The sequence below is a fragment of the Pristis pectinata genome, chromosome 4 (assembly GCF_009764475.1).
Source record: "Pristis pectinata isolate sPriPec2 chromosome 4, sPriPec2.1.pri, whole genome shotgun sequence".
Taxonomy (NCBI): Eukaryota; Metazoa; Chordata; class Chondrichthyes; order Rhinopristiformes; family Pristidae; genus Pristis; species Pristis pectinata.
Window position 1 is genome coordinate 61897895 of NC_067408.1, and position 24966 is coordinate 61922860.

At 46.2% G+C, this 24966-nt stretch overlaps 1 protein-coding gene across 2 annotated transcripts in view; it reads right to left on the reverse strand.

Moving 5' to 3' along the window:
* The window catches only part of ptchd1 (patched domain containing 1), a 56917-nt gene extending 33822 nt beyond the window's left edge, over positions 1–23095 (reverse strand). For both annotated transcript variants that reach the window (XM_052013746.1, XM_052013747.1), the window contains exon 1: positions 22423–23095. In XM_052013746.1, the coding sequence (XP_051869706.1) occupies positions 22423–22794 (372 nt within the window). In that variant the 5' untranslated portion in view covers positions 22795–23095. The remainder of the gene's footprint in view (positions 1–22422) is intronic.
* Positions 23096–24966: the final 1871 nt, after the last annotated feature.

The window sequence follows — 24966 nt, forward strand, 5'->3', positions numbered from 1 at the left end:
AAGTAGTCGCCAATCTACTCATCAACTGCATGCATCTCTGGAGGTACTATCACAATATCTCACTGTTAAATTTGTTAAAATGAGGGCAGAAATGAAAATGCCCTCCCATAGGAACACTGACTTGAGGGGAGGTTCAGTTGGAGTCACACACATTCAGAGTCGAAAATTATTTTCTTGCAAGAGTTGCATAAACTAGGCCTCCAATTTTATCCCCACCCAATATAAAAGGTTCTCACTCACCTAAGTAATTTCCGCGTCCAACCAGAACCAAGATGAAACAGCTTAACGTATACTGGAGGTCTGCAGTAAGTGACCTACACTTTACAGAATAAAAACAGGAAGTCCTGGAAATAGACAGCAGGTCAGGGAGCATTTGTGGAGGGAGAAATATAGTTCCAGACCAATAATGTTTCATCAGAACTGTTCTGATGAAAGATCATCAACCTGAAATGTTAACACTGTTCCTCTCTCCGCAGATGCTGTCTGATCTTTGGAGTAGTACCAGCACTTTCTGTTTTTAATTTAGGTTTGCAGCATCTGCAGTTTCTTGCTTTTCAACAACATAGACTGGAGTTAGCAACTTGTTAAAGTTAGCATTAAGAAGGTAGGATATAGTGGAATTAGTACCAAGTGCCTTGTCTTTCCTTGAGTTAGCACCAGCAGCTTACATGTAATGAGGTTAGCACAAAACACCTTACATACACTAGACTTAACTCAAGACCTTGCATGTACGGTCAGTATTTACAAGGGTTAACAGAAAGCAGCAGGTTTGCTCCAAACAAGAGTTTGCTCCAAACAGCCTGTATATACGGGCGTTAGAATAAAACAATCTACATATCCTGGAGTACCAAGTAACCTAAAAAGAAAGCAGAAAATATCAGAAAGACTCAGCAGGATGGGCCGTACCAGTGGACAGAGAAACAGAGATAACATTTCCAGTTGATGACCTTTCATCAAAGGTGACCAGTTCTGACACAAACTGGAAAGGCTAATTATATGAAATTGCTGAATTTAATGTTAAGTTCTGAAGGCTTCATGTGCCAGGTCAGAAGATGAAATGCTGTTCTTCAAGCTTATATCAGGCTTCATTGGAACAGTGTGAGAGGCCAAAGGCAGAGAGGTCTTCTCTGGACTAAGCTGAGAGTGGGCGAAGCTGTCACTCCGTTTTGAGTCTGGTTTCTCTTATATGGATGAGACAGCTTTGTGAACACCAAATGCAATTCAGTAAATTGGAGAAGGTGCAAGTGGATTGATGCTTCATCCAGAGTTGGTCGTTGACCTGAAATGTTGAATGTTTCTCTCTCTCTCAACAGGAGCCCCCGATATATATGGAGGCAGCACCAGGCAGTCTGTTTATAAGAGATAGCATGAGGCAGTCTGTAATATGATGGAGTCAGCACTAGGTAGCTTATATGTAATGAAATTTGCACTGGTAACCTCTGTGTAATAGAGGTAGCACCAGGCGGTCCACCGACAAGCAGTTAACATGAGGCAACCTATGCATAATGGAGTTAGTACCAGGTTGCCTGTATATAGCATTTTTATAATGACATAGGAGGCCATTCAGCCCACTGAGTCCATGCCAGCTTCCAGTACAGCAAGGCAATTTCATCAGTCCTATTTTCCTTTGCCTTATTCTCCAGTAGTCCAACCATACCACTTATCTACACTAGGGGTAATTACAGTAACCAATTAACCTGTCAGTATGTCTTTGGGATGTGGGAGGGAACCCACTGAATAATAGAGGGAACATGCAAACTCCACACAGGTAGCACTCAACGTCAAAATTGGACCTGGGTCCCTGGAGCTGTGAGGCAGTAGCACTAATTTCAAAATAGCACTGGAAAACCTATACATTCTAGGGATAGCACCAACTTACCTGTATGTACTGGAGTTTGCTCTAAGCTGTTTACATATAGAGATAGTAGTAGGAGTCTTCATATACTAGAGTTACCCAACATACCGCCTGTAAAGGCACATATGTATTAGAATTAGCACCAAAACTATGTTTATGCATTTGCAATTTTGCACTGAAGTTTGCACCGAGCACTAAATATTCTCCATCTACCAGATTAGCACGGAGCTGTCTGCATATAATTAGTTAATACTAAACAATCTACATTTAGCTAGAGTTTGCAGCAAAAAAATACTTGCATATAAAGTTAGCTCTCAGTGTCTTACATGTAATTAGAGTTAGGACTCAATTTCACGCATATATTTAGAAATTGCAGTAAACGATCTGATTTAGATTTAGCATCAAATGACATCTGTATAATTAAATTGTCACCACATGATCTACATAAAAAGAAACAACAACATTACCAATAGTGGGCCATTCAGCCCCTCAAGCTTATTCCACTATTCGATTCAATCTTCCCTGATCTGCTCCCATTCCATTTATCCATATTTGCTCTATATCCTTAGTACATTTAGAAAAATCTACCATTGTCACTTTTAAAAGTTCTAATTGACCCAACACCCACTATCTCCAAGTCAAAACAGTTCTTGATTTTCACTGTAAGAGCAGTAGGGAAGTGTTTCCTGATTTTATAGAAGTCATAGAAACAGGCCCTTTGGCCCATTATGTCCATGCTGACCATTTTGCCCATCTACACTAATCCCATATGCCTGCATTAGGGTCATATTCTTCTATGGCTTGCCTATTCAAGTGCCTGTCTAAATGCCTCCTAAATTTAGTGACAGTATCTGCCTATTTTGGATTAGCCCTGAAGACTACATCCTCTGAATTTGCCCCTTTAAGATAAAGGTCAACATTTTGATTGCCTTTTTGGAATTTATCCACCAGTTTTTAACTTCGATACTTGCATTCCCAAATCTCATCTGCCTCCTAACTAGCGGTGCTAAGCCTCCATAGCACAGTTGACTTGCGCCTTTTCAATGCTGTTACAACCAAGATTTGATCCCAATCCAAATATAAAATTCCAAGTACATTTGTAATGGCTAACTCTATCTTAAATGGCAATCTGCTTTGGTCCTGAAAATTAGTCCTGGAATTCAACACCCCTGAAGGTCTTTTCCTCAGCTTATTGACGTCAGGGATGCAGCCCTGTTGCCAGTGTTTGCGCTACTGTGATTTTTCAGGAAATCGTTGCAAGTGAAGGGTCATCTGCTCACCCCTATCCCCACTGGACACGTCAGCCTCCATGTCTCTGATAAGCCTGACATCCTTCTGAATCTGACAGAGAGCAGGAGGCGTGTCCTTTATCCCCAGCTGCTTAGAAGCCACCCAGAGCTGACAATGAAGAGGAACCAGCAGGACATGGCTAATGATGCACCCTCTGGCAGTGATTCACCCCATAGCTAGAGAAGCAATGTCACAAGAAATTCCATGAGCTGTCAAGGCAAGTCTCGAACACTTGGAATGTACTTCGCTTACGTGCCTTCAGACACAGCCAGCTGCAACACACACACACACCTCTCGGATGTCAAAGCACACACTTATCTCACAATGGTGACCATTACTCCAAATGCCCTCTTACACTCCTAATTGACTTCTCTCTCCTTATCATATCCCGAGCACACTCACACACAAGCAAGCAGCTGCACACACAAATCAATGGAGACAACAGCACATCTCATATGTCCAAATGAAGGGTCTCAACCTGAAACATTGACTGTCCATTTCCCTCCATAGATGCTGCCTGACCTGCTGAGTTCCTCCAGCATCTTGGGTGTTGCTCCAGATTCCAACATCTGCAGTCTCTTTTGTCTTTATATCTCAGATATTTACAGGTGCCTTATCTCTCATAGGAATGAATGATCAGTCTATTTCTATCTGCATGTCTTTGACCAGTTTGTCCAAGAATGTAATGCCCTCTGCCTGACCATGTCCCTCACTTTGTCTTTACCATTCTGACTCTCAGGAGAGTCTCAGTCCAGAAGCCACTCACTTGCAGGAGTATCACTCTGCAGAGGAAATGGGGGAGGTGGGCAAGACTCATGAAGTGTCATTGGGCCTGATGCTACACAGCATCAACTGAAGTACTGAAACCGAGAGGGTAGATGAGCTAGATTAGAGGCATGGGTTTCACGGGGGAGATACCTGCCACTAGTAGAGAAATACAGCACAGAAACAGGGCCTTCAGCCCACCGAGTCCACACTGACCATCAAATACCCATTTACGCTAATCCTACACTAATCCCTTTTCATTCTCCTCACATTCCCATCAACTCCCCCAGATTCACCTATATACTGGTGGCAATTTGCAGTGGCCAATTAACCTACCAACCCGCATTTCTCTGGAAGGACACCGGAGCCCTGGAGGAAACCCACACAGTCACAGAGAGAACGTGCAAACTCCATACAGACAGCATCTGAGGTCAGGATTGAAAACCAGTCTCTGTGAGGCAGCGGCTCTACTAGCTGCACCACTGCAGTTAGGCGAGAGCCATAGGGAAGGTAGTGTCCCTGGTCCTCAGATGGTGCAACTGTGCACTAGAATCAGGGGAGGATTACGATACTACAGGTACCATGCCAGGTGCACGTCGAAATGCTCAGCACATTGTGCAAATTGCCTGACAGAATGGAAAAGTCGCCAAGAAGCATGGGGGCGTTCATCTCTTGCGTCTCACAGTTCATTGCCACCATCCCCACTCAGAGGCAGGTGGTTTTGAGACACCCTGATCCTGAAGGAACAGTTCCAGCTTCCGTAGAGACTCATATGGAGACCATCTTTGTGAATTTTCAGGCTGCTGCAAGCAGCGCTCTCTGATTAACAGGCAGATTGATTTTCTTCAAGACTGTTGTCTAACCAAAACTGGAGGAACTACATTAGCCTCACAGAATGCTAAAGTGTCATCCTAGCTCAGGATGTTAGCATTTCTCCTGTCACCATGCAACTCCCTCACCTGTGACCCAGACTGCAGCCCCTCATGTTGAGCAACCACAGACACCCACTGGCCTTCCGGGTCCAGAACTGCTCACAGATGTCCATCTACACTCAGAAAAACTGATAGGGAGCAGCCTCGCTGCAGCTACAGTCAGGGCACTGCATTGAAGCAGTTAGTCCAGCAAGCTTAACTGGAAGGCACTCACATAATGCAAATCCTCAGGTAATTTGTTGATATCAGTGCACTGATAGTAGGTTTCTTTTGTCATTATTATTTCAACATTGCTAGTTTAAAAATGTAATTTGAATCATTTTGTCAGTAGGACTTTAGTGAATACTGGTAGAGGGTTTGCAGGGGCTTCTGAAAGAATGGATCAAAACCTGCTTATGTAAGAAACAGGAGAAGCAGTAGTAGACTATAGTCCAGTCCTCCATTCAATGAAATCATAGCTGATTTGATCTTGGTCTCAGCCTCCCTTTCCTGCCTATTCCCCATACGCTTGTCCCCACTCCCTTCCCCACTGAACAAAAATCTGTGTCTCCACCACAAAAAATTCAGCCTCCACAGATACTTTTAATGTCTTCCACAGTGAGGACAGATACAAAATATTTGTCCAAAGTCTCCAATGTTTCCTTATTTCCTATTATTAAATCCCCAGTCTCAACCTTAGCTACTCGGGTCCTTTTTATAAATTATAGATTTGGAGAGATAAGTATGAGAGGACATGGCTTTAGGGTGAAAGGGGAAAGGTTTAAGGGAAACATTAGGGGGAATTTCTTCACTCAGAGAGTGGTGGGAGTGTGGGACGAATTGCCATCTGACGTGGTAAATGCGGGCTCACTCTTAAGTTTTAAGAATAAATTGGATAGATACCTGGATGGGAGAGGTCTGGAGGGTTATGGACTGGGTGCAGGTCAATGGAACTAGCAGAATAAAGTGTCAGCACAGACTAGAAGGGCCAAATGGCCTGTTTTCTGTGCTGTAAGTGTTCTATGGTTCTATACTTGTAGATGCTCACTGTATTTTTAGATTTCTTGTTTCTCTATATATTATTTTGTTAGTCATTCTTTGCTGATTTCTAAACTTTTGCCAATCCTACCACTAATCTTCAGAACATTATATGTATTTGCTTTCAATTTGATACCATCCTTAATTTACTTAATTAGACACATATGAATCATCCTTCCCATAGAGTCTTTATTTCTCAACGGAATATATCTTGAAAATTGTGAAATAGCTCATTAAATGTGTATTACTGTTTGTCTACCATGTCAATTCACCTTAGCCAATTCTACCTTCATACCTTGCTATCATTTATTCAAATAAATGGTATCAAGCAAACTAGGTTCAGTCCCAAGTTTCTCACTCTCAAACTGATTATGGAATTCCATCATGATATGAACTCTCTTCCCCAGAGGATCTATGTATTATTACTTAATCCTGTCTCATTGCACTTAACCAGATCTAAAAAAGCCTATCCTCTAATTGGTTCCACAATGTATAGTTCTAAGAAACTGTTCTGAATAGACTTTATGAACTTATCTTTCAAGCTACCCTTACAAATTTCATTTGTCCAATCCATGTGAAGATTATATTTGCCCAGAATTAATACAATACCTTTGCCGTAACTTCCCAATTTTTCTTAATTAATAGTCTGCCCTGCACCATAACCACTATTTGGGGCCTATAGACTACTCCCAGTAGTAACAAGAGTCATAAGAGCAATATAGCACAGATACAGGCCCTTTGGCCCAACCAGTCCATGCTGACCATGGTGCCCACCCAGCTAGTCCCAACTTCCTGCATTCTTTGCTACTTTGTTATTTCTACTCTGGAATGCACTGCCTGAGAGGATGGTGGAGACAGGTACCCTCAGCAGTTACAGAGTATTTAGATGAGCACTGGAAACAGCATAGCATACAAGACCAAGTGCTGGCAAATGAAATTAGTATAGGTAGGAACTTGATGACTGGCACGAGAGTCTGAACATAGAACATTACAGCACAGTACAGGCCCTTCGGCCCACAATGTTGTGCCAACATTTTATCCTGCTCTAAGATCTAACCCTTCACTCCCACATAGCCTTCCATTTCTCTATCATTCATGTGTCTATCTAAGAGTTTCTTAAATGTCCATAATGTATCTGTTCCCACAAGCTCTGCTGGCAGTGTGTTCCACGCACCCACCAGTCTCTGTGTAAAAAACTTACCCTGACATCCCCCTTATATCTTCCTCCAATCACCTTAAAATTATGTCCCCTCATGTTAGCCATTGTTGCCCTGGGAAAAAGTCTCTAACTGTCCACTCATATCATCTTGTACACCTCTATCAAGTCACCTCTCATCCTCCTTCTCTCCAAAGAGAAAAGCCCTAGCTCACTTAACCTATCCTCATAAGACATGCTCTCCAATCCAGGCAGCACCCTGGTAAATCTCCTCTGCACCCTCTCTAAAGCTTCCACATCCTTCCTATAATGAAGCGACCAGAACTGAACACAATATTCCAAGTGTGGTCTAACCAGAGTTCTATAGGGCTGCAACATTACCTCGTGGCACTTGAACTCAATAGCCCGACTAATTAAGGCCAATACACCATACAACTTCTTAACAATCCTATTGACCTGTGCAGTAACCTTGAGAGATCTATGGACGTGGACCCCATGATCCCTCTGTTCCTCCACACTGCTAAGAGTCCTGCCTTTAACCTTGTATTCTGCCTTCAAATTTGATCTCCCGAAATGTATCACTTCACACTTGTCCGGGTTGAACTCCATCTGCCACTCCTCATCTCAGGTCTGCATTCTATCAATATCCTGTTGTAAACTACAGCAACCTTCTACACTATCCACACACCACCAACCTTAATATCATCAGCAAACTTACTAACCCACCCTTCCACATCCTCATCCAAGTCATTTATAAAAATCACAAAGAGCAGGGGTCACAGACAGATCCCTGTGGAACACCAGTGGTCACTGACCTCCAGGCAGAATACACTCCATCTACAACCACCCTCTGTCTTCTATGAGCAAGCCAATTCTGAATCCACACAGCCAAGTTTCCCTGGATCCCATGCCTCCTGACTTTCCATAAGGAACCTTATCAAACGCCTTACTAAAATCCATATACACCACATCCACTGCTCTACCTTCATCAATTTGCTTTGTCACATCCTCAAAGAATTCAATCATGCTCCTGAGGCACGACCTGCCCCTCTCAAAACCATGCTGACTGTCCCTCATCAGCCTATGCTTCTCCAAATGCCCAGAAATCCTGTCTCTAAGAATCTTCTCTAGTAATTTGCCCACCACTGAAGTAAGACTCACCGGTCTGTAATTCCCAGGGTTATCCCTACTCCCTTTCTTAAACAAAGGAACAACATTTGCCACCATCCAATCATCTGGCACTACTCCTGTGGCCAGTGAGGATGCAAAGATCATCGCCAAAGGCACAGCAATCTCTTCCCTCGCTTCCCATAATAACCTTGGATATATCCCATCCAGCCCCTTATCTATCCTAATGTTTTTCAAAAATTCCAGCCCATCCTCTTTCCCCACATCGACATGCCCTAGCATATCAGCCTGTCATACGCCATCCTCACAAATGTCAAGGTCTCTCTCTCTCTGGTGAATACTGAAGCAAAGTATTCATTACGGACCTCCCCTACTTCTTCCAACTCCAGGCACATTTCCTCTTTTATCCCTGCTCGGTCCTACCCTCACTCTAGTCATCCTCTTATTCTTCACATACGTGTAGAACGCCTTGGGGTTTTTCTTGATCCTACTTGCCAAGGTCTTCTCATGTCCCCTTCTAACTCTCCTAAGTCCATTCTTAAGCTGCCTCCTGGCTACCATGTAACTCTCCAGAGCCCTGTCTGATCCATCCTTTCTAAACCTCAGGTAAGCTTCTCTCTTCCTCTTGACCAGATGTTCTATGTCTCTTGTCAACCACAGTTCCTTCACCCTACCATCCTTACCCTGCCTCAATGGGACAAACCTATCCAGAACCCCATGCAAGTACTCCTTAAACAATCTCCATATTTCCACTCTGCACTTCCCCAAGAACATGTTCCCAATTTACGGCCCCAAGTTCCTGCCTAATAGCATTATAATTCCCCCTCCCCCAGTTAAATACTTTCCCTTATCGTCTGCTCCTATCCCTCTCCAAGGCTATGGTAAAGGTGAAGGAGTTATGCTCACTCTCTCCAAAATGCTCTCCCACCAAGAGATCTGAAACCTGATCAGGCTCATTGCCCAGTACCAGGTCCAGTATGGCCTCTCTTCTTGTCAGCCTGTCCACATACTGTGTCAGGAATCCTTCCTAGACACACCTAACAAACTCTGCCCCATCTATCTCCTTTACACTAAAGAGGTGCCAGTCAATATTAGGGAAGTTGAAATCACCCATGATAACAACCCTGTTATTTTTGCACCTCTCCAAAATCTGCCCCCTGATCTGCTCCTCAGCATCTCTGCTGCTATTGGGAGGTCTGTAGAATACTTCCAATAGAGTGATCACTCCCTTCCTGTTTCTGACTTCCACCCACACTGACTCAGTGGACAATCTCTCCAGGACATCCTCCCTCTCTACAGCTGTGACACTGTCCCTGATCAGCAAAGCCACTCCCCCACCTCTTTTACCTCTGTCCCTGTTCCTTTTGAAACATCTGAACCCCAGAATATCCTGCAGCCATTCCTGCCCTTGTGACAGCTAAGTCTCTGTAATGGCCACCACGTCGTAATTCCACGTACTTACCCATGCACTAAGTTCATCACCCTTGTTCCTGATAGTTCTCTCATTAAAGTAGACACACTTCAGCCCATCCAACTGACTGCAGTTTTGCTCTTTCAAATGCCTATCCTTCCTCAGTCTTTCTACACTCTGCATCTACTTGTACAGTAAATGAACCAAGCTCTGACGTATCACTCTGGTTCCCATCCCCCTGCCAAACTAATTTAAACCCTTCCCAACAGTTCTAGCAAACCTGCCCGCAAGAATATTGGTCCCCCTCCAGTTCAGGTGTAACCTGTCCCTTTTTTACAGGTCATACCTTCCCCAGCAGAGATCCCAATGATCAACAAATTTGAAACCCTGCCCCCTGAACCAATTCCCTAGCCATGCATTCATCTGCCAAATCATCCTATTCTTACCCTCACTGGCACGTGGCACAGGCAGCAATCCAGAGATTACTACCCTTGAGGTCTTGCTTTTCTGCTCCCTATATTCCCTTTTCAGGACCTCATCTCTTTTCCTAAGTCGTTGGCACCAATATGTACCACGACCTCTGGCTGTTCACCCTCCGCCTTCAGAATGCTGTGGACCTGATCCAAGACGTCCTTGACCCTGGCACCCAGAAGGCAACATATCATCCGGGAGTCTCTTTCACGTCCACAGAATCTCCTGTTTGCTCCTCTTACTATGGAATCCCCTATCACTATCACTCTCTTCTTCTCCCCCTTTCCTTTCTGCACCACACGACCTGGCTCAGTGCCTGGTCACTGCAGCTTTCCCCTGGTAGGTCATCCTACCCTGAAGGGCCTGTTTTCTTGCTGTAAGACTTAATGACATCTCAAGGCCCTAGCCTGTTCCTCATGCTTTTACTGACAGTCAAATATGGACAGGTATACCGTACATGAACATCAAAAGACGAATGCGGCCTGAAGGCTAAGTGAGCAGCCTTCCACCAAAGCCTTTTTTGGGTGGCTGATTTTGTTTGCTCATACTGTGCTGAGCATAAATATTGAGACTTTCTATCCAGTTAAAGGGCAACTCTTTGTTCATTCTGCAAATTTAGATGAAAGCACTGTTGTTGATTCCTTTAGAAAGTGAAGTGTTTCAGCAGAATAGGCTGTCCTCGTTTTTCTGCCTTCAAACATTTACAATGTAATGGTGCACTTCATGAAAATATTATCACAATTCAGTATATGCAAAAATTCACTGTAAAAAAATTGTGTGTCCTGAGTCTTGCTGCCCTCAGTACTATACCTGCTTTTGCACAGTGGCCTTGAACATTGTCCAAATGGCAACTTCAATTTTCATGATCAGCACAACTAAAACCGCACTAAGTCCCCGAGGTAAGAGATTCCTGTGGACTCAATACCTCATTTAGCAAGCCTGTATTGTTATCATTGCCTTTCTCAGATTGTCGAATTTTAATTACAACACTTCTGTTTAATTACAACACCTACACTTCCACTGGATTGCAATGAATGACCATGTCTTTGTGTGCTGAAAAATTGTGATGAACACAGTTGCAGATGGAATGATGTTTGTGTTGCCTGGGTGCTTGAGGCTGACTATCCTTTATAAAGGAAGAGAGTTGTCATGAATCCCCATTACCTGATTTTACGTAGCATACACAGCCCAGGAAAGCTCATTCTGTCCTTCAGTGGTAAGCTTTATAAAAGCTTGTTGCAGGTTTCTACGTAGACAGGGTTGAGGCTTTCAGAAGCAATTTTAGATGATGCCTACCACAGGCGAAGTCCAGAGTGGTAGTCAGGTAGAAATCTCCCTCTCCCCATGGGACTTTGGCATGTCTGACAGTACATTCAGATATGGGCTGTTCACTGCTGTCTGCTAGAAGCCTTCTCCTCTGGCACCTAAGACTCCCACTCCTGATCCTGCTGGATTGCATTCTCCGCGGGGCTTCCATGACAATCGTTATAACAGCACTCAGCTGCACTTGCTGGGTCACAGATAGAAACCCAAGCAGGGCACAGCCCCTAATTATCCATCAAGATCTAGCCTTCGGCTGAAACTTACCAGGCAACACAAACTGCCATAAGGGTTAAGCAAATTGCAGCTAGCAATGGTGATGAGAAGTTTCTTCTCATGATCTACCACAGGTTGTGCATTAAGGAGTGAAGTTCCTTAGGATTCATGAAGAGCTCTGGTTCAGGAAGGGAGTCCAAAATGCAACATTAGTGCAGTCTATTGCTCCCTGAACCTTGGGCAAGTCTGCAGACCTTGCAAAACTCCATGACTGCTCAACATGATTGGGTCTACTTACAGAAAAGGAAACATACTTGCATAGCCATACCTCATGCTGAAATTATCGACAACCTGCTGTACTAAGGCACTGAACAGCTGGAATGATTTGAAGGCTAGGAACTTCGGGGTAACAGTGGTCTTGACTTCTACAGAGTTGTCCAAGCATGGAGATAGGCGGTAGCCCTGCCCTGATCTCTGTCACCATGACTTAAGAGAATCTTGGTTCTTTGGAAAGTTAGAGATGGGAGTGTGGTTCCCTAAACACTCTAAGGTTGGGGTATGTACACATGAACACTTCTTCCCCTCCTCCCTCAGAGTCCCTGAGCCTGTCTGCCCTGACTCCTCCCCGTTGTTTATTCCAGCTCATGCAGCAGATCCACAGGCATGACCATATAAACGGCAACAGCAAGAAAGCAATGTACAGGAATGTACAGTGGTGACGTGTCAGTCTCCTGATTCAACAGCATTATTCCCCAGTGATTTAACTAAAGCTGAAAAACATGACTTTTTTTTCCTGCCATTTCTTAAAGGAACATTGTGCAATTAATTACATCATTCCATCGCAATCCATCCACCTGGACGTTCTCTCTTCTCCCCACTGCCATCGGGCAGAAGATACAGAAGCCTGAAAGCACATACCACCAGGCTCAAGGACAGCTTCTATCCCAGTTATTAGACATGTGAATGGTCCTCTAGTACAATAAGACTCTTGACCTCACACTACCTCGTCATGGCCTTGCACCTTACTGTCTCCTGCACTGCACTTTCTCTGTAACTGTAACACTTCATTCTGCATTTTGTTATTGTTATCCCTTGTACTACCTCAATGCACTGTTGTAATGAAATGATTTGTATGGATGGCATGCAAAACAAAGTCTTTCACTGTACCTCAGTACATATGATAATAATTAAACAATTTAAATGTGAAACTCCTGATGTCCACTAGTCGGTATTGTGACAGAAAGTGCAATTTCCCAAACTGTACAATTCTCACCTAATGGCCATGCATTCAAGATATACAAGGAAAAACATTGCCTTTTTAATTGTATAAGCATTAAAAAATATTACACCTGTTCTCTTGTAGTCTCCCACCATTTAGGAAGTACTCTTTATCTTTCTTGGGCCCAAAATAGATGAACTTGCACTTGGCCACGATAAACTTCATCCCCTCACTTTAATTCATTAATGTACCCTTACAAATAGCTTCTTAATCTACATTATTTACTGCACCTCTTAAGTGTCTGTCATCTGAAAATTTGGATTTCTCAATTCCTATATCCAAGTCATTAATAAAAAGGATGATAAAAGTTGAGACACAAGAGACTGCAGATGTTGGAATCCGGAGCAACAAACAACCTGTTGGAGGAACTCAGCAAGTCGAGCAGCATCTGTTGGGGGAGAGGAATTATTGACATTTTGGGTCAAAACTGCATAAAGGACTGAGAATGGAGATGGAAGATAAAAGCTGAGACCCAGTTCAGATTCCTGGGGATTGAGCAGCATCCATTGAGGCTTGATGTAGGATCTTGACCTGAAACACTGACCATCCCTTTGCCTCCACAGAAGCTGCTCAACCTGCTCAAGTTATTCCAACAGTTTATTATTTATCATATCTTACTCAGATTCCAGCATCTGTAGTTGCTCATGTCTCCACATTCCTGGGGACAGAAGTTCTCACATAGTGGCAATCAGAGCTTATAATTTACCCCTATTTTCTCTCTCCTTCCTCCTAATCAATTCCTATCCCCAGTCAAAAAAAATTATTCTGGAAATCATCCAGAACTTGGGAAATTCGTTGTATCCTATTATTTTCTTTCTTTTCCAATACTGAATCAGTCTTTCTGTTAGACTTTTAATTCTGATATTTTATCCCCTATGCCCACTATGAAAACAAATATAAAATACTTCAAAGTTGACAACTGCCTTCTCATGAATCATAATATCACCTCCATCTGTTCCCGATGGACCAATACCTCAGTTAGTCAGTGTCAGGGGAAAAAGTTCACTTCTGGTCACAAGCACAAATACACATAGGAGATTATAAGACTCCAGTGGAATTGAACATGGATGGTACGAGTGCTGATACTCAGGAAAGTGTTAAGCCTGGGAACCTTCTCATAATTGATGTTTTTTTGATGTACATGTTATTTTACATATTCAATTGTTTTAGTGCTGAAATTCTTTTTGCTCAACATTTTTATTTGAGTTCCTCATTGTTATCCGTATCTCTTTTCCGGTCCATTGGATTATCTCTTTTCTTGGGAGTTTGCATTGATCACTTCCTTTATAACACAATCTATTTGTACCACATCATTCCTTTAATGTAGTAAATACATTAAGATGGAGCATTATCAAACGTGGGTCAACCGTAGCTCAATTCGTGGCACTTGCCTCTGAGTCGCACTCCAGGAACTTGAACTCAACACATGGGCTGACATTCCGATGCAGTACTGACAGAGTGCAGGGCTTTCAAGGGAGGCTTCTTCCAGTTGGTTAAACCTGTCTGACAAAAGGTTGTGGCCCAGAAATTGTTGTAGGGTTGTTGCGCAGAATGGAATGATTAATCATGGGCCCATCACTGCTATCTTCAGTAGCAGCGTTGGGAGTGCAGTTTTTCAAGATCAAGCCGGGGGGCTCAGGGACGGGAGATGGCCAATTTTTGGGGACCCAGCGGTTAGTGATGGCTCACCAGGGACTGGTACCTCATATGGAAGAATCCAGAGAGTCAAGGAATTGAGGAGTTTGAGGTCTCAGGGCCGTGGATGATTAGGGACATGGGGGGCAGATGAGCAGTGGGGAATTGGGGCCAATTTGTGGGGGTTGGCTCATGGGCTAAACAGTGAGAAGGGAAGGATGGGTGGAGTCAGAGCCTGGGCTAATAAAGGACAAGGGGTTGAGGCCTGGGCTGATCAAAATGTCAGGTCCTGGACTTTGTATTGTCATGGCCTGGATCGGCTGAGCACGTTGATGGGGTGGAGTCTGATCCTGGGCTCATCATGGGCTCAAGAGTGATGTGGGAGTCAGCGGAGTGGGATGGAAAGGTGAGGGCAGGAATTGAAGTGTGGTAATTAGTGTGTGCCAACCTGGAATATTGCCAATTAAACCCTGCCCATCCCAGGAGTGCCCAACAAAGAGCACTTCTGTGACAATGTCTTTAAATATTCTCAATGATATAAGTTCATGTTGACTTATGTTTGTCCTCATCTGTAATGTACTGTGCTGCTGCAAAAAGCTCATTTTCATGGCATTTATGACCTGTGTGCATATGCCTATGACAACAATAAACTTGAACTGGAAGCAATACAAGGGAAAGGATGTCACTTCAGGCACAGAAATTGCATCAGTGAGGGTGAGGGTGAGTCTCAACTGGATTAGACCAATCGAATTTCTTGAGTGGTATAATCAACCCTTCATGTTCTATTCTGGAACAATGATTGATTTTCCACTTAGCACTGGAAAAACATCCAATTTCTCGAGCCCTATGCCAGTATTTTGAAGATAAGCATGCAAGTTTTTTGTGGTATCCTGGAAAATATTCATCCCTCAATTAGCATCACTATAAACAGAATTATCTGGTTATTATCACATTGTTGATATCAGATGCAAATTGGCTACCACAGTTCCTACATTACAACAGCAACAGCACTTCAAAAGGCAACATAGTGAAAGCATCCCAAGACACTTCACAGGAATGCAACTGAACAACTTTTAGCGCTCAGCCTCATGGAAAGGTATTAGAACAGCTGTCCAAAAGTTTGATCATAGAGGCAGATTTTGCAAAGCAACAAAGGAGGGGAGGGAGAAAGGTGGAGAGACTGTAAGGTTTAGGGAGGAAGTTCCAGAGCTTGGGACCATGGCAGCTGAAAACACAGCCACCTGCATGGGAGGTAATAAAAATTGGAACTGTGCGAATGGACCAGAATTGCAGCACAGATCAAAAGTTGAAGTTGAGTTTATTGTCATATGCACAAGTACATGTATGCACAGGTGCAATGAAAAACTTACTTGTGTAGCAGCATCATAGGCACATAGCATCAGATACACAACATTCATAAGAAAAACATAAATTAAATATAAATTATACACATTTTTTTTTAATAAGAAAGAACACAATTAGAACAAAAAAAGTCCATTGTAGAGTAAGTGGTCATAGTGTTGCTATACTGAGGTAGTGATTATGGTTGTGCAGGTTGGTTCAAGAACCAAATGGTTGAAGGGAAGTAGCTGTTCTTGAACTTGATCTATGGATTTGTGTAAATTAAGGATGGAAAAGGGGTGGGACCGCAGAGGGATGTGGTTCTGACAGCAGAGGTAATGCTGGAGCTAAATAAGGATACTGCATCATAGACGAGAGACACTGCAGGAGGATGGTGCAATCAAGCATGATTAAGGTGACAGACAGGTCAAAAAAGATAGGAGAGATAATTTACTATGGTCACAGTCACATAGGATATTGCTTACAATTTTGAAAGGAAGTTTTAGTAATAAGCCAGTAAAACTATACTATCCTATTTCATGGTAGTGTAGTGGTTAGCATAACGCTTTACAGCGCCAGTGACCCAGGTTTAAATCTGGCCACTGCCTGTAAGGAGTTTGTACGTTCTCCCCGTGTCTGTGTGGGTTTCCTCTGGGTGCTCCATTTTCCTCCCACATTCCAAAGACGTACAGGTTAGGAAGTTGTGGGCGTGCTATGTTGGCGCCAGAAGCGTGGCAACACTTGTGGGCTGCCCCCAGAACACTACGCAAAAGGATGTATTTCACTGTGTGTTTCGATGTACATGTGACTAATAAAGATATCTTAATTGTGGTTGCTTGATTGTACAAGTAGACCATTTTGCACTTCAGTATGTTTTGTTCTTCTTTGCAGCAAATTGTTTCTCAATAATTTCTGTAGGTTTACCTGCTAACAGCAAAATGTTTAACTTAGATCTTTTTTTTAATGAAGTCAAGCTTACAACTCTGATTTGTTAAACTTGAGTTAATAACCAGTGCATAAAGTTAGAACTTAGTGCCTTGCATAAAAGAATTAGTGTTAAATGCACCCGAGGCTAATCATACTTATTTACTAATCATACAGTGGTCCAAATTTAGTAAGGAGCTTCTCATCCTATTTTGAACTAAGTTTCTTATTTGAATGAAACGTTCATTCAGATTGAATTTTATTTTCCCAATCACTGATCTGGAAGGGTACTTAAACATCTCTTTTTTGAAAGCAATGGGGCAAATCTTTCTTCAGGGTGGCCCAAATTGCGAGAAGCCTGGATCCCAGAACATCAACATTATTGAGTGCAGCTTAAGGCCTGTCTAGGTGCAGGCAACAGTCTGCACTCACAGAATGGCTTTGACAACCAGTGGACCCCCGTTCCCAATCTCATAAGTGTCAAACTGAAATTTGAAAATACTCAGCGACCATTAGTTAAATAAATTTAATGTTCAAAATAAAAATTAAAACATTAAAACACACAAACATAGACACAAAAAACAACTAAAAACATTTAAACAAACAATTAAATGAAATAAAAAACTATGATGCAGGGTCTCAACAGATGCTGAATTCCTCAAGCAGTTTGTTTTTTGATCCAGATTCCAGCATCTGCAGTCTTGTGTGTCTCCAAATAAAAAGCTGTGCTTGGCTTAATCCTGGCAACCAATTTCTCCCATTCATTTGAATGGCACTGCTGTACTTGTACCAAGTTTAACCTGGCACAGGCTCAGTAGACAGCTTTCTCAGTCTGAGAGCTAGGAAGTCTGTGTAAACATGCACTGTCTTCCTGCATCCTATGAGGAGTTCATCTGAGCAGCTGATCACACAGGTAGAATGGAATGTGCTGCCACTGGCTTAGGGTCACAACACTGCTGGGCTTCAATACTTCTGCTGAGAAACAAGGGTAACTCTCAGCAAAAGCGCTGATACCTTGGCAATAAGGTCTGTCCCAATGTCAATCAATTAAAGTAAACCATGCAAAATCAAACATACATAAAACAATACAATTAACCATGCAGCCATATTTCATACATTAGAGCTCCAATGTCCTGCAATTTTGTCAAAACTATAAGTAATTCATGATTTAATTTTGTCAGCTTAGGAAACATTCTCTACTGAAGATATAAAACAGGGGAGAACAATTTTAGAATTTAAGGACTGTGGTATTTCCAAAGAAAAGAACTGGACAAGTTTTCTAAATCAAGAATCAAGGTAATGTGTATAAAGAAAAACTCATTCAATTGGCAATAGGGTCAAGCACCAGAAGGCAGGTGTTTAAGGTGCTTGGCGAAAAAACCAGAGGTGACAATAAGCAAAATCTTTTCCACATATAATCTGGAAGTCACTTGTCTGAAAGGGTAGTGGAAGTAGATTAAATTGTCACTTTCAAAAGGGAAATGGATAGACACTTGAGGAAGAAAAAATTGCAGTACTGGGGAGAAAGAGCTGGGAAGTGCACTGACCGACTGGACAACAATGCACTGGTGAAGGTAAGCAATCTTAGTATGGGCTCGGATGTCTAACATTCACAGCAAGGGGAAGGGGGAGGGAGGGAAGGGGAGAAAGAATGAACAAACTTGCATTTATATAGCACCTTCAGGTGCTCAGGATGTGTCAAAATGTACAGTCAATAAAACACAAGTTACCCCTTAATACGCCAGCCAATTTGCACACTTTCCCGTAAACAGTAATGTGATAAGCAGTTTTAGTGAAGTTAGTTGAGGGATAAATGCTGGTAGGTCACCTAGACGAAATCCCATGCATTTCTTCAAAAAACTGCATCCAGCTCAGAGGATAATTACGACGATAAATTAGCATCTGATTCTGAGATCATCTGGAATTCACAACTTTCAGGCTCAGAGGACATAATGCTGTTGATGAGCCAAGGCCGAGAATGGCACTTCACATGAAGAGGGCATCTTAAACTGTGATAATGATACTTGGGTGGTGTTAGAAAAATATCTCACATGATATTGATGTTGGTGTCTTCAGACATTCAGAGTGGCATCATGATATGGGAGCATCCGATAGATATACTAAAGTAGTACTCATGGCATGTAATGATACCTGGATGGATGAGAGTGGATATCTTGACGGTATCGGAATTATATGAGTGTGTATCTAGATGTGTGGGATTGTTCTGGATATCTGATGATACTTGGACCGTATAAAGATATCATAGATTTGTAGTGATCATAACAAGGACACTGGAATGTATGACAATGCTTATCTACGTGGCATGAGTTTGGGCGGCACGGTAGCATAGCGGTTAGCACAATGCTATTACAGCGCCAGCGATCGGGGTTCGATTCCCGTCACTGTCTGTAAGGAGTTTGTATGTTCTCCCGTGTCTGCATGGGTTTCCTCTGGGTGCTCCGGTTTCCTCCCACATTGCAAAGATGTATGGGTAGGTTAATTTGGGTTTTAAATGGGCGGCGCAGACTCGTTGGGCCGGAAGGGCCTGTTATCACGCTGTAAATAAAATTTTTTAAAAATTTAAATTTAATGGCAAGAGTGGTACCTAGATTGAATGAGCATATATATCTGATAGCATGAAGGTACATAACTAATGAACTAATGAAAGGTGTACAAAGTGAACGTCTGTTGCATAACAGTTAGTGTCTGATGTTACGGGGTATACATCCAATGATGGAATAAGCAACCTGCAGGAGGAACTCAGTAGGTCCAGCAGGAGGAAAGGAATTGTCAACGTTTCAGGTCGAAACCCTGCATCAGGATAAGTCCTGATGCAGGGTTTCAACCTGAAACATCGACAATTCCTTTCCTCCCACAGATGCCACTCAACTCGCTGAGCTTCTCCTGCAGATTGTTTGTTGTTCTGGATTCCAGCATTTGCAGTCTCTTGAGTCTGACCACACCTGATGGTGCCTGGGTAGTGATTGGGTGGTATGAAAACGACTAAGAGGTTTGATAGCTCATGACAAGAGAGAGAAAATATCTGATGACATGTGGGTTGGTAGTTGAAGGAATGCTGGTACCTGATGCTATGAGAAAGGGTGTTTCTGGTATCCGAGAATGTGGATGAATACTTGAGCGTGCGTATCTGAATCTGGATAAGACAGTGGGTATCTGATGGCATGACAGTGGAAACTGCTGGTATGACTATAGGAGTTAGAACATTACAGCACAGGAACAGGCCCTTCGGCAATGTTATGCCATATTAATTAAGCTAAAGTCACCTAATCCCTTCTGCCTGTATATGGTCAATATCCCTCCATTCTCTGCGTGTTCATGTGCCTACCTAAGAACCTCTTAAACATGATCAAAGGAGGTTATGGCATGCTTGTCTTTATTAGTTGAGGCCTTGAGTTTAAGAATCAGGAAGTTAAGTTGTAGCTTTATAGAACTCTGGTTAGGCTGCGTCTGGAGTATTGCATTCAATTCTGGTCTCCCCATTATAGGAAGGATGTGAAGGCTTTGGAGAGGGTGTAGAAGAGGTTTATTAAGATACTGCCTGGACTAGAAGGTACAAATTATCAAGAGAGGTTGGACAAACCAGGGTTGTTTCCTCTGGAGTGCTGGAGGCTGCGGGAAGACCTAATAGAAGTTTATAAAATTATGAGAGGCATAGGTAGAGTAGACAGCTGGTATCTTTTTCCCAGGGTCAAAATGTCTGTCTAATACTGGAGGGCATGCATTTAAGGTGAGGGGGAAAGTTCAAAGGAGATGTGCAGGCAGGTTTTGTTTTTACACAGAGTGGTGGGTGCCTGGAATGTACTGCCAGACGTGGTGGTGGAGGCAAATACGCTAGAGGTGGAATGAGGATGGGCACCTGATGGTAAATAGTGGGGAATATGAGATTTAATTGTATCTGAAGTTAGAGGATAGGTATTCAAGAATCTTCATCGGATAGGAAGATGAGATCTGTACCCAAAATTCCAGGTGCAGTCTTACCAGGACACTATATAATTGCAGTGTGACATCTTTACTCCCGTACTCAAATCTTCTTGCATTTGAGGTGAACATACTGTTTGCCTTCCTAATTGCTTGCAGTAACTGCGTGTTAACTTGCAGTGATTCACATACAAGACACACAATTACCTGTGAACATAAACACTTTTCAATCTCTTACTATTTAAAAGACACTCTGCCTTTTTTATTCTTTTCTAACAATGTTAAAGATTTTACAACATTCCATATTATCTGCCAGGACCTTGTCCATTCACCTGGTTATATCCTCCTGAAGCCTCTCTTCAGCATCCTTGGAGCCCATACTGCTACCCAGTTTGGTATCATCAGTAAATCTGGATTATTCTCAGTCCTCTCATCCAAACCATTGATATGGATTGTGAGAAGCTGGGAACCTAGTACTGATCCCTACGGTAAACCCAAAAATAGCCCATTTCTTCCTACTTACAGTTTTCTTTATATTAACCAATCTTCAATCCATGTAAGTATATTATTCCCAATAATGTGTACCCTAATTTAGTTTTACAGTCTCTCATGTGATACCTTATTGAAGGCCCTGTGAAAGGCCAAATACATGACATCAACTCGATCACCCTTATCTATTCTACTGTTTACTGCCTTAAAAAAACTCAAATTGATTTGTCAAACGTAATTTGGGTGAGTGTTTGATAGCATGAGGTGGAGAGGTGATGAGATGAAAATGGCTTTCCTGATGTTACTGGGTGAATGAGTATGATGACCTGCAGTGTCTGATGATATGAGGCAGCCATGAGTAGCTATCTGATGGTAATGTGGATGATATGAGGGGGCTGTGTGATGAGTGTGCTTATCTCCAGATGCTTTGAGGCTGGGCTGCTACTGGGGTGAGTTGGCTTGGCGCTACAATGGATTGGTCCTGAGATGAGATGGTTTAAAATATGGTGGATCAGTGCTGGAACCGAATGGTTTGTTGCTGGAAATTGGTGGTTGGATGAGGAGTGTTTGTGCAGAGATGAGTTGGTGTCAGAATGAGCTAAGCTGGTAGCCTAGACGAGGCGAGCTGATGCTGGGATAGGATGGGATGAGGGAAGCTGGTGACGGACTGGTGCTGGGATGGAATGGGATGCAGTGGGCTGCTGATGGGATGGTGCCAGGATGGGATGAGTTGGACCGGTGCCAGAATGCGAATGGGGATGGGACGAGGTGGGCCACTGCCGGCATGGAGATGGGTCGAGGTGGGCTGGAGCCAGGATGGGATGTAGATGAGGAGGGCTAAGAATGGGATGAGGAGGGCTGAGGATAGGGTGAGATAGTGCCGGGATGGGATGAGGAGGTCTGGTAATGGGATGAGGTGGTGTGGAGATGAGATGAGAAGGGCCCGGGATGGGATAGGAAGAGGTGGGGTGATCCAGGTATGGGATGTGATGGGATGGAATGGGATGAGGTGGTCTGGAGATGAGATGAAGAGGGCCCGGGATGAGATGGGATAGGATAGGACGAGGAGGGCTGGGGATGGAGTGGGTTGGGTTGGGATGGGATGGGATGAGATGAGATGAAGAGGGCCAAGGATGGAAAGGAATAGGATGAGGAAGGCCGGGGATAGGATAAAGTGGGATGAGGAGGGCCGGGGGTGGGATGAGGTTGCCCTCAATGGGATGAGCTGGGCCGGGGGGTGGGTGGGCCGCTGACCTGGAGGATGAGCCGTGTGTGCTGCGGGTCGAGCAGGTTGCCGCCGCCGCCTCTCCCTCTGCCGCTGCCCGGGGCGGTGATGACGACCCGGCCGTAGGGCCCCGGGCTCTGCAGGTCGGAGTAGAGCAGGTGCTTGGACTGGTTGACGGGGAAGAGGCTGTTGACCAGGGTGCGCTCGATCTTGGCCAGGCTGTGGCGCGGCGCGAACAGATACTCCATGTTGTCCTCCACCCGGTAGCGGCTGAAGCTGGCGCCGAACAGGATGGCGAGCAGCACGGGCGCCGAGGCGAAGAACACCGGGTGGTTGCCGATGAAGAAGCCCAGGCGGTAGAAGCAGGTCTTCAGGCCCCGGTGCAGCAGCTGCCGCAGCATGGTGAGCGGGGCCCGGCCGGCGGCCTCACACGGAGGCGGGGCCCGCCCAGGCCTCGGCCTCGGAGCCGGCCGCCATCCGCAGCGGGCGGGCCAGGCGCCACTCCTTCAGCCGTGAGTTGGCCGGGGACTCCCCTGCCCTGCCGTGGCGTCGAGAGCTGCGGGGCCCGGCAAGGCCTCCTGCTCCTCCCCCAGGCTGCAGCGCAGGGCTCGGCCGCTCCCTGACAACTGATCAACCGGCTGCAGGCGGGGCTTAGGCTGCTCGGGCGCTGCCAGCGAGGGAGGGGGGAGGAGGAGAGGGAAGAGGGGGGAGGAGGAGGAGGAGAGGGAAGGGGGGGGGGAGGAGGAGGAGAGGGAAGGGGGGGGGAGGAGGAGGAGAGGGAAGGGGGGGAGGAGGAGGGGAGGGAAGGGGGGAGGAGGAGGAGAGGGAAGGGGGGGGAGGAGGAGGAGAGGGATGGGGGGGGAGGAGGAGGAGAGGGAAGGGGGGGGGAGGAGGAGGAGAGGGAAGGGGGGAGGAGGAGGAGAGGGAGGGGGGGGAGGAGGAGGAGGAGAGGGGAGGGGGGAGGAGGAGAGGGGGGGGGAGGAGGAGGAGAGGGAAGGGGGGGGGGGAGGAGGAGGAGGGAAGGGGGGGGGAGGAGAAGGAGCTGGAGAAGGGGGGGGGAGGAGGAGAGGGAAGGGGGGGGGGAGGAGGAGAGGGAAGGGGGGGGGAGGAGGAGAGGGAGGGGGGGGGAGGAGGAGGAGAGGGAAGGGGGGGGAGGAGGAGGAGAGGGAAGGGGGGGGAGGAGGAGGAGAGGGAAGGGGGGGGAGGAGGAGGAGAGGGACGGGGGGGGAGGAGGAGGAGAGGGAAGGGGGGGGAGGAGGAGGAGAGGGAAGGGGGGGAGGAGGAGGAGAGGGAAGGGGGGGGAGGAGGAGGAGAGGGAAGGGGGGGGAGGAGGAGGAGAGGGAAGGGGGGGAGGAGGAGGAGAGGGAAGGGGGGGAGGAGGAGGAGAGGGAAGGGGGGGGAGGGGGAGGAGAGGGAAGGGGGGGGAGGAGGAGGAGAGGGAAGGGGGGGGAGGAGGAGGAGAGGGAAGGGGGGGGAGGAGGAGGAGAGGGAAGGGGGGAGGAGGAGGAGGAGAGGGAAGGGGGGGGAGGAGGAGGAGGAGAGGGAAGGGGGGAGGAGGAGAGGGAAGGGGGGAGGAGGAGAGGGAAGGGGGGGAGGAGGAGAGGGAAGGGGGGGAGGAGGAGAGGGAAGGGGGGGAGGAGGAGGAGAGGGAAGGGGGGGAGGAGGAGGAGAGGGAATGGGGGGGGGAGGAGGAGGATAGGGAAGGGGGGGGAGGAGGAGGATAGGGAAGGGGGGGCCGATGCGGAGAGGGAAGGGGGGAGGAGGAGGAGAGGGAAGGGGGGGGGAGGAGGAGAGGGAAGGGGGGGGGAGGAGGAGGGGAGGGGGGGAGGAGGGGGACAGTGGTAGGAGGAATGGGTGGAGGGAGGAGGCGGTGATGACGACCTGGCTGTAGGGCCCCGGGCTCGGGGGGGGGAGGGGGAGGAGGAAGGGGAGAGGGGGCAGGGAGAGGGGGAATGGGAGGGGGAGGGAGAGTGGGGAGGTAGGGGAGAGGGGAATGGAGAGGGGGGAGGTAGGGGAGAGGGGGGAGGTAGGGAAGGGGAGAGAGAGAGGGGGTAGGAGGGGGGGAAGGGGAGTGGGAGAGGGGGAGGAGGGGGGAAGGGGAGAGGGGAGAGGGGGAGGGAGAGGGATGGGGGGGGGGTGAGAGGGAGGGGGAGAGGGGAGAGGGCGGGGGAGAGGGAGGGGGAGACTGGGAGAGGGAGGGGGAGAGTGGGAGAGGGGGAGGGGGAGAGGGAGGGGGAGAGGGGGAGAGGGAGGGGGAGAGTGGGGGAGGGAGAGGGGGAGAGGGAGGGGGGATTGGGGAGGGGGGAAGGGGAGGGAGGGGGAGAGGAGGGGGGAGGGGGAGGGGGAGAAGGGGGGAGGGAGGAGGAGCGGGGAGAGGGGGAGGGGAGAGGGAAGAGGGGGAGGTAGGGAAGGGGAGAGAGAGAGGGGGAGGAGGGGGGAAGGGAAGGGGAGAGGGGGAGGGAGAGGGGGAGGTAGGGGAGTGGGGGAAGGGAGATGGGGGAGGTCGGGAAGGGGAGAGAGAGAGGGGGGAGGTAGGGAAGGGGAGAGAGAGAGGGGGGAGGAGGGGGAAGGGG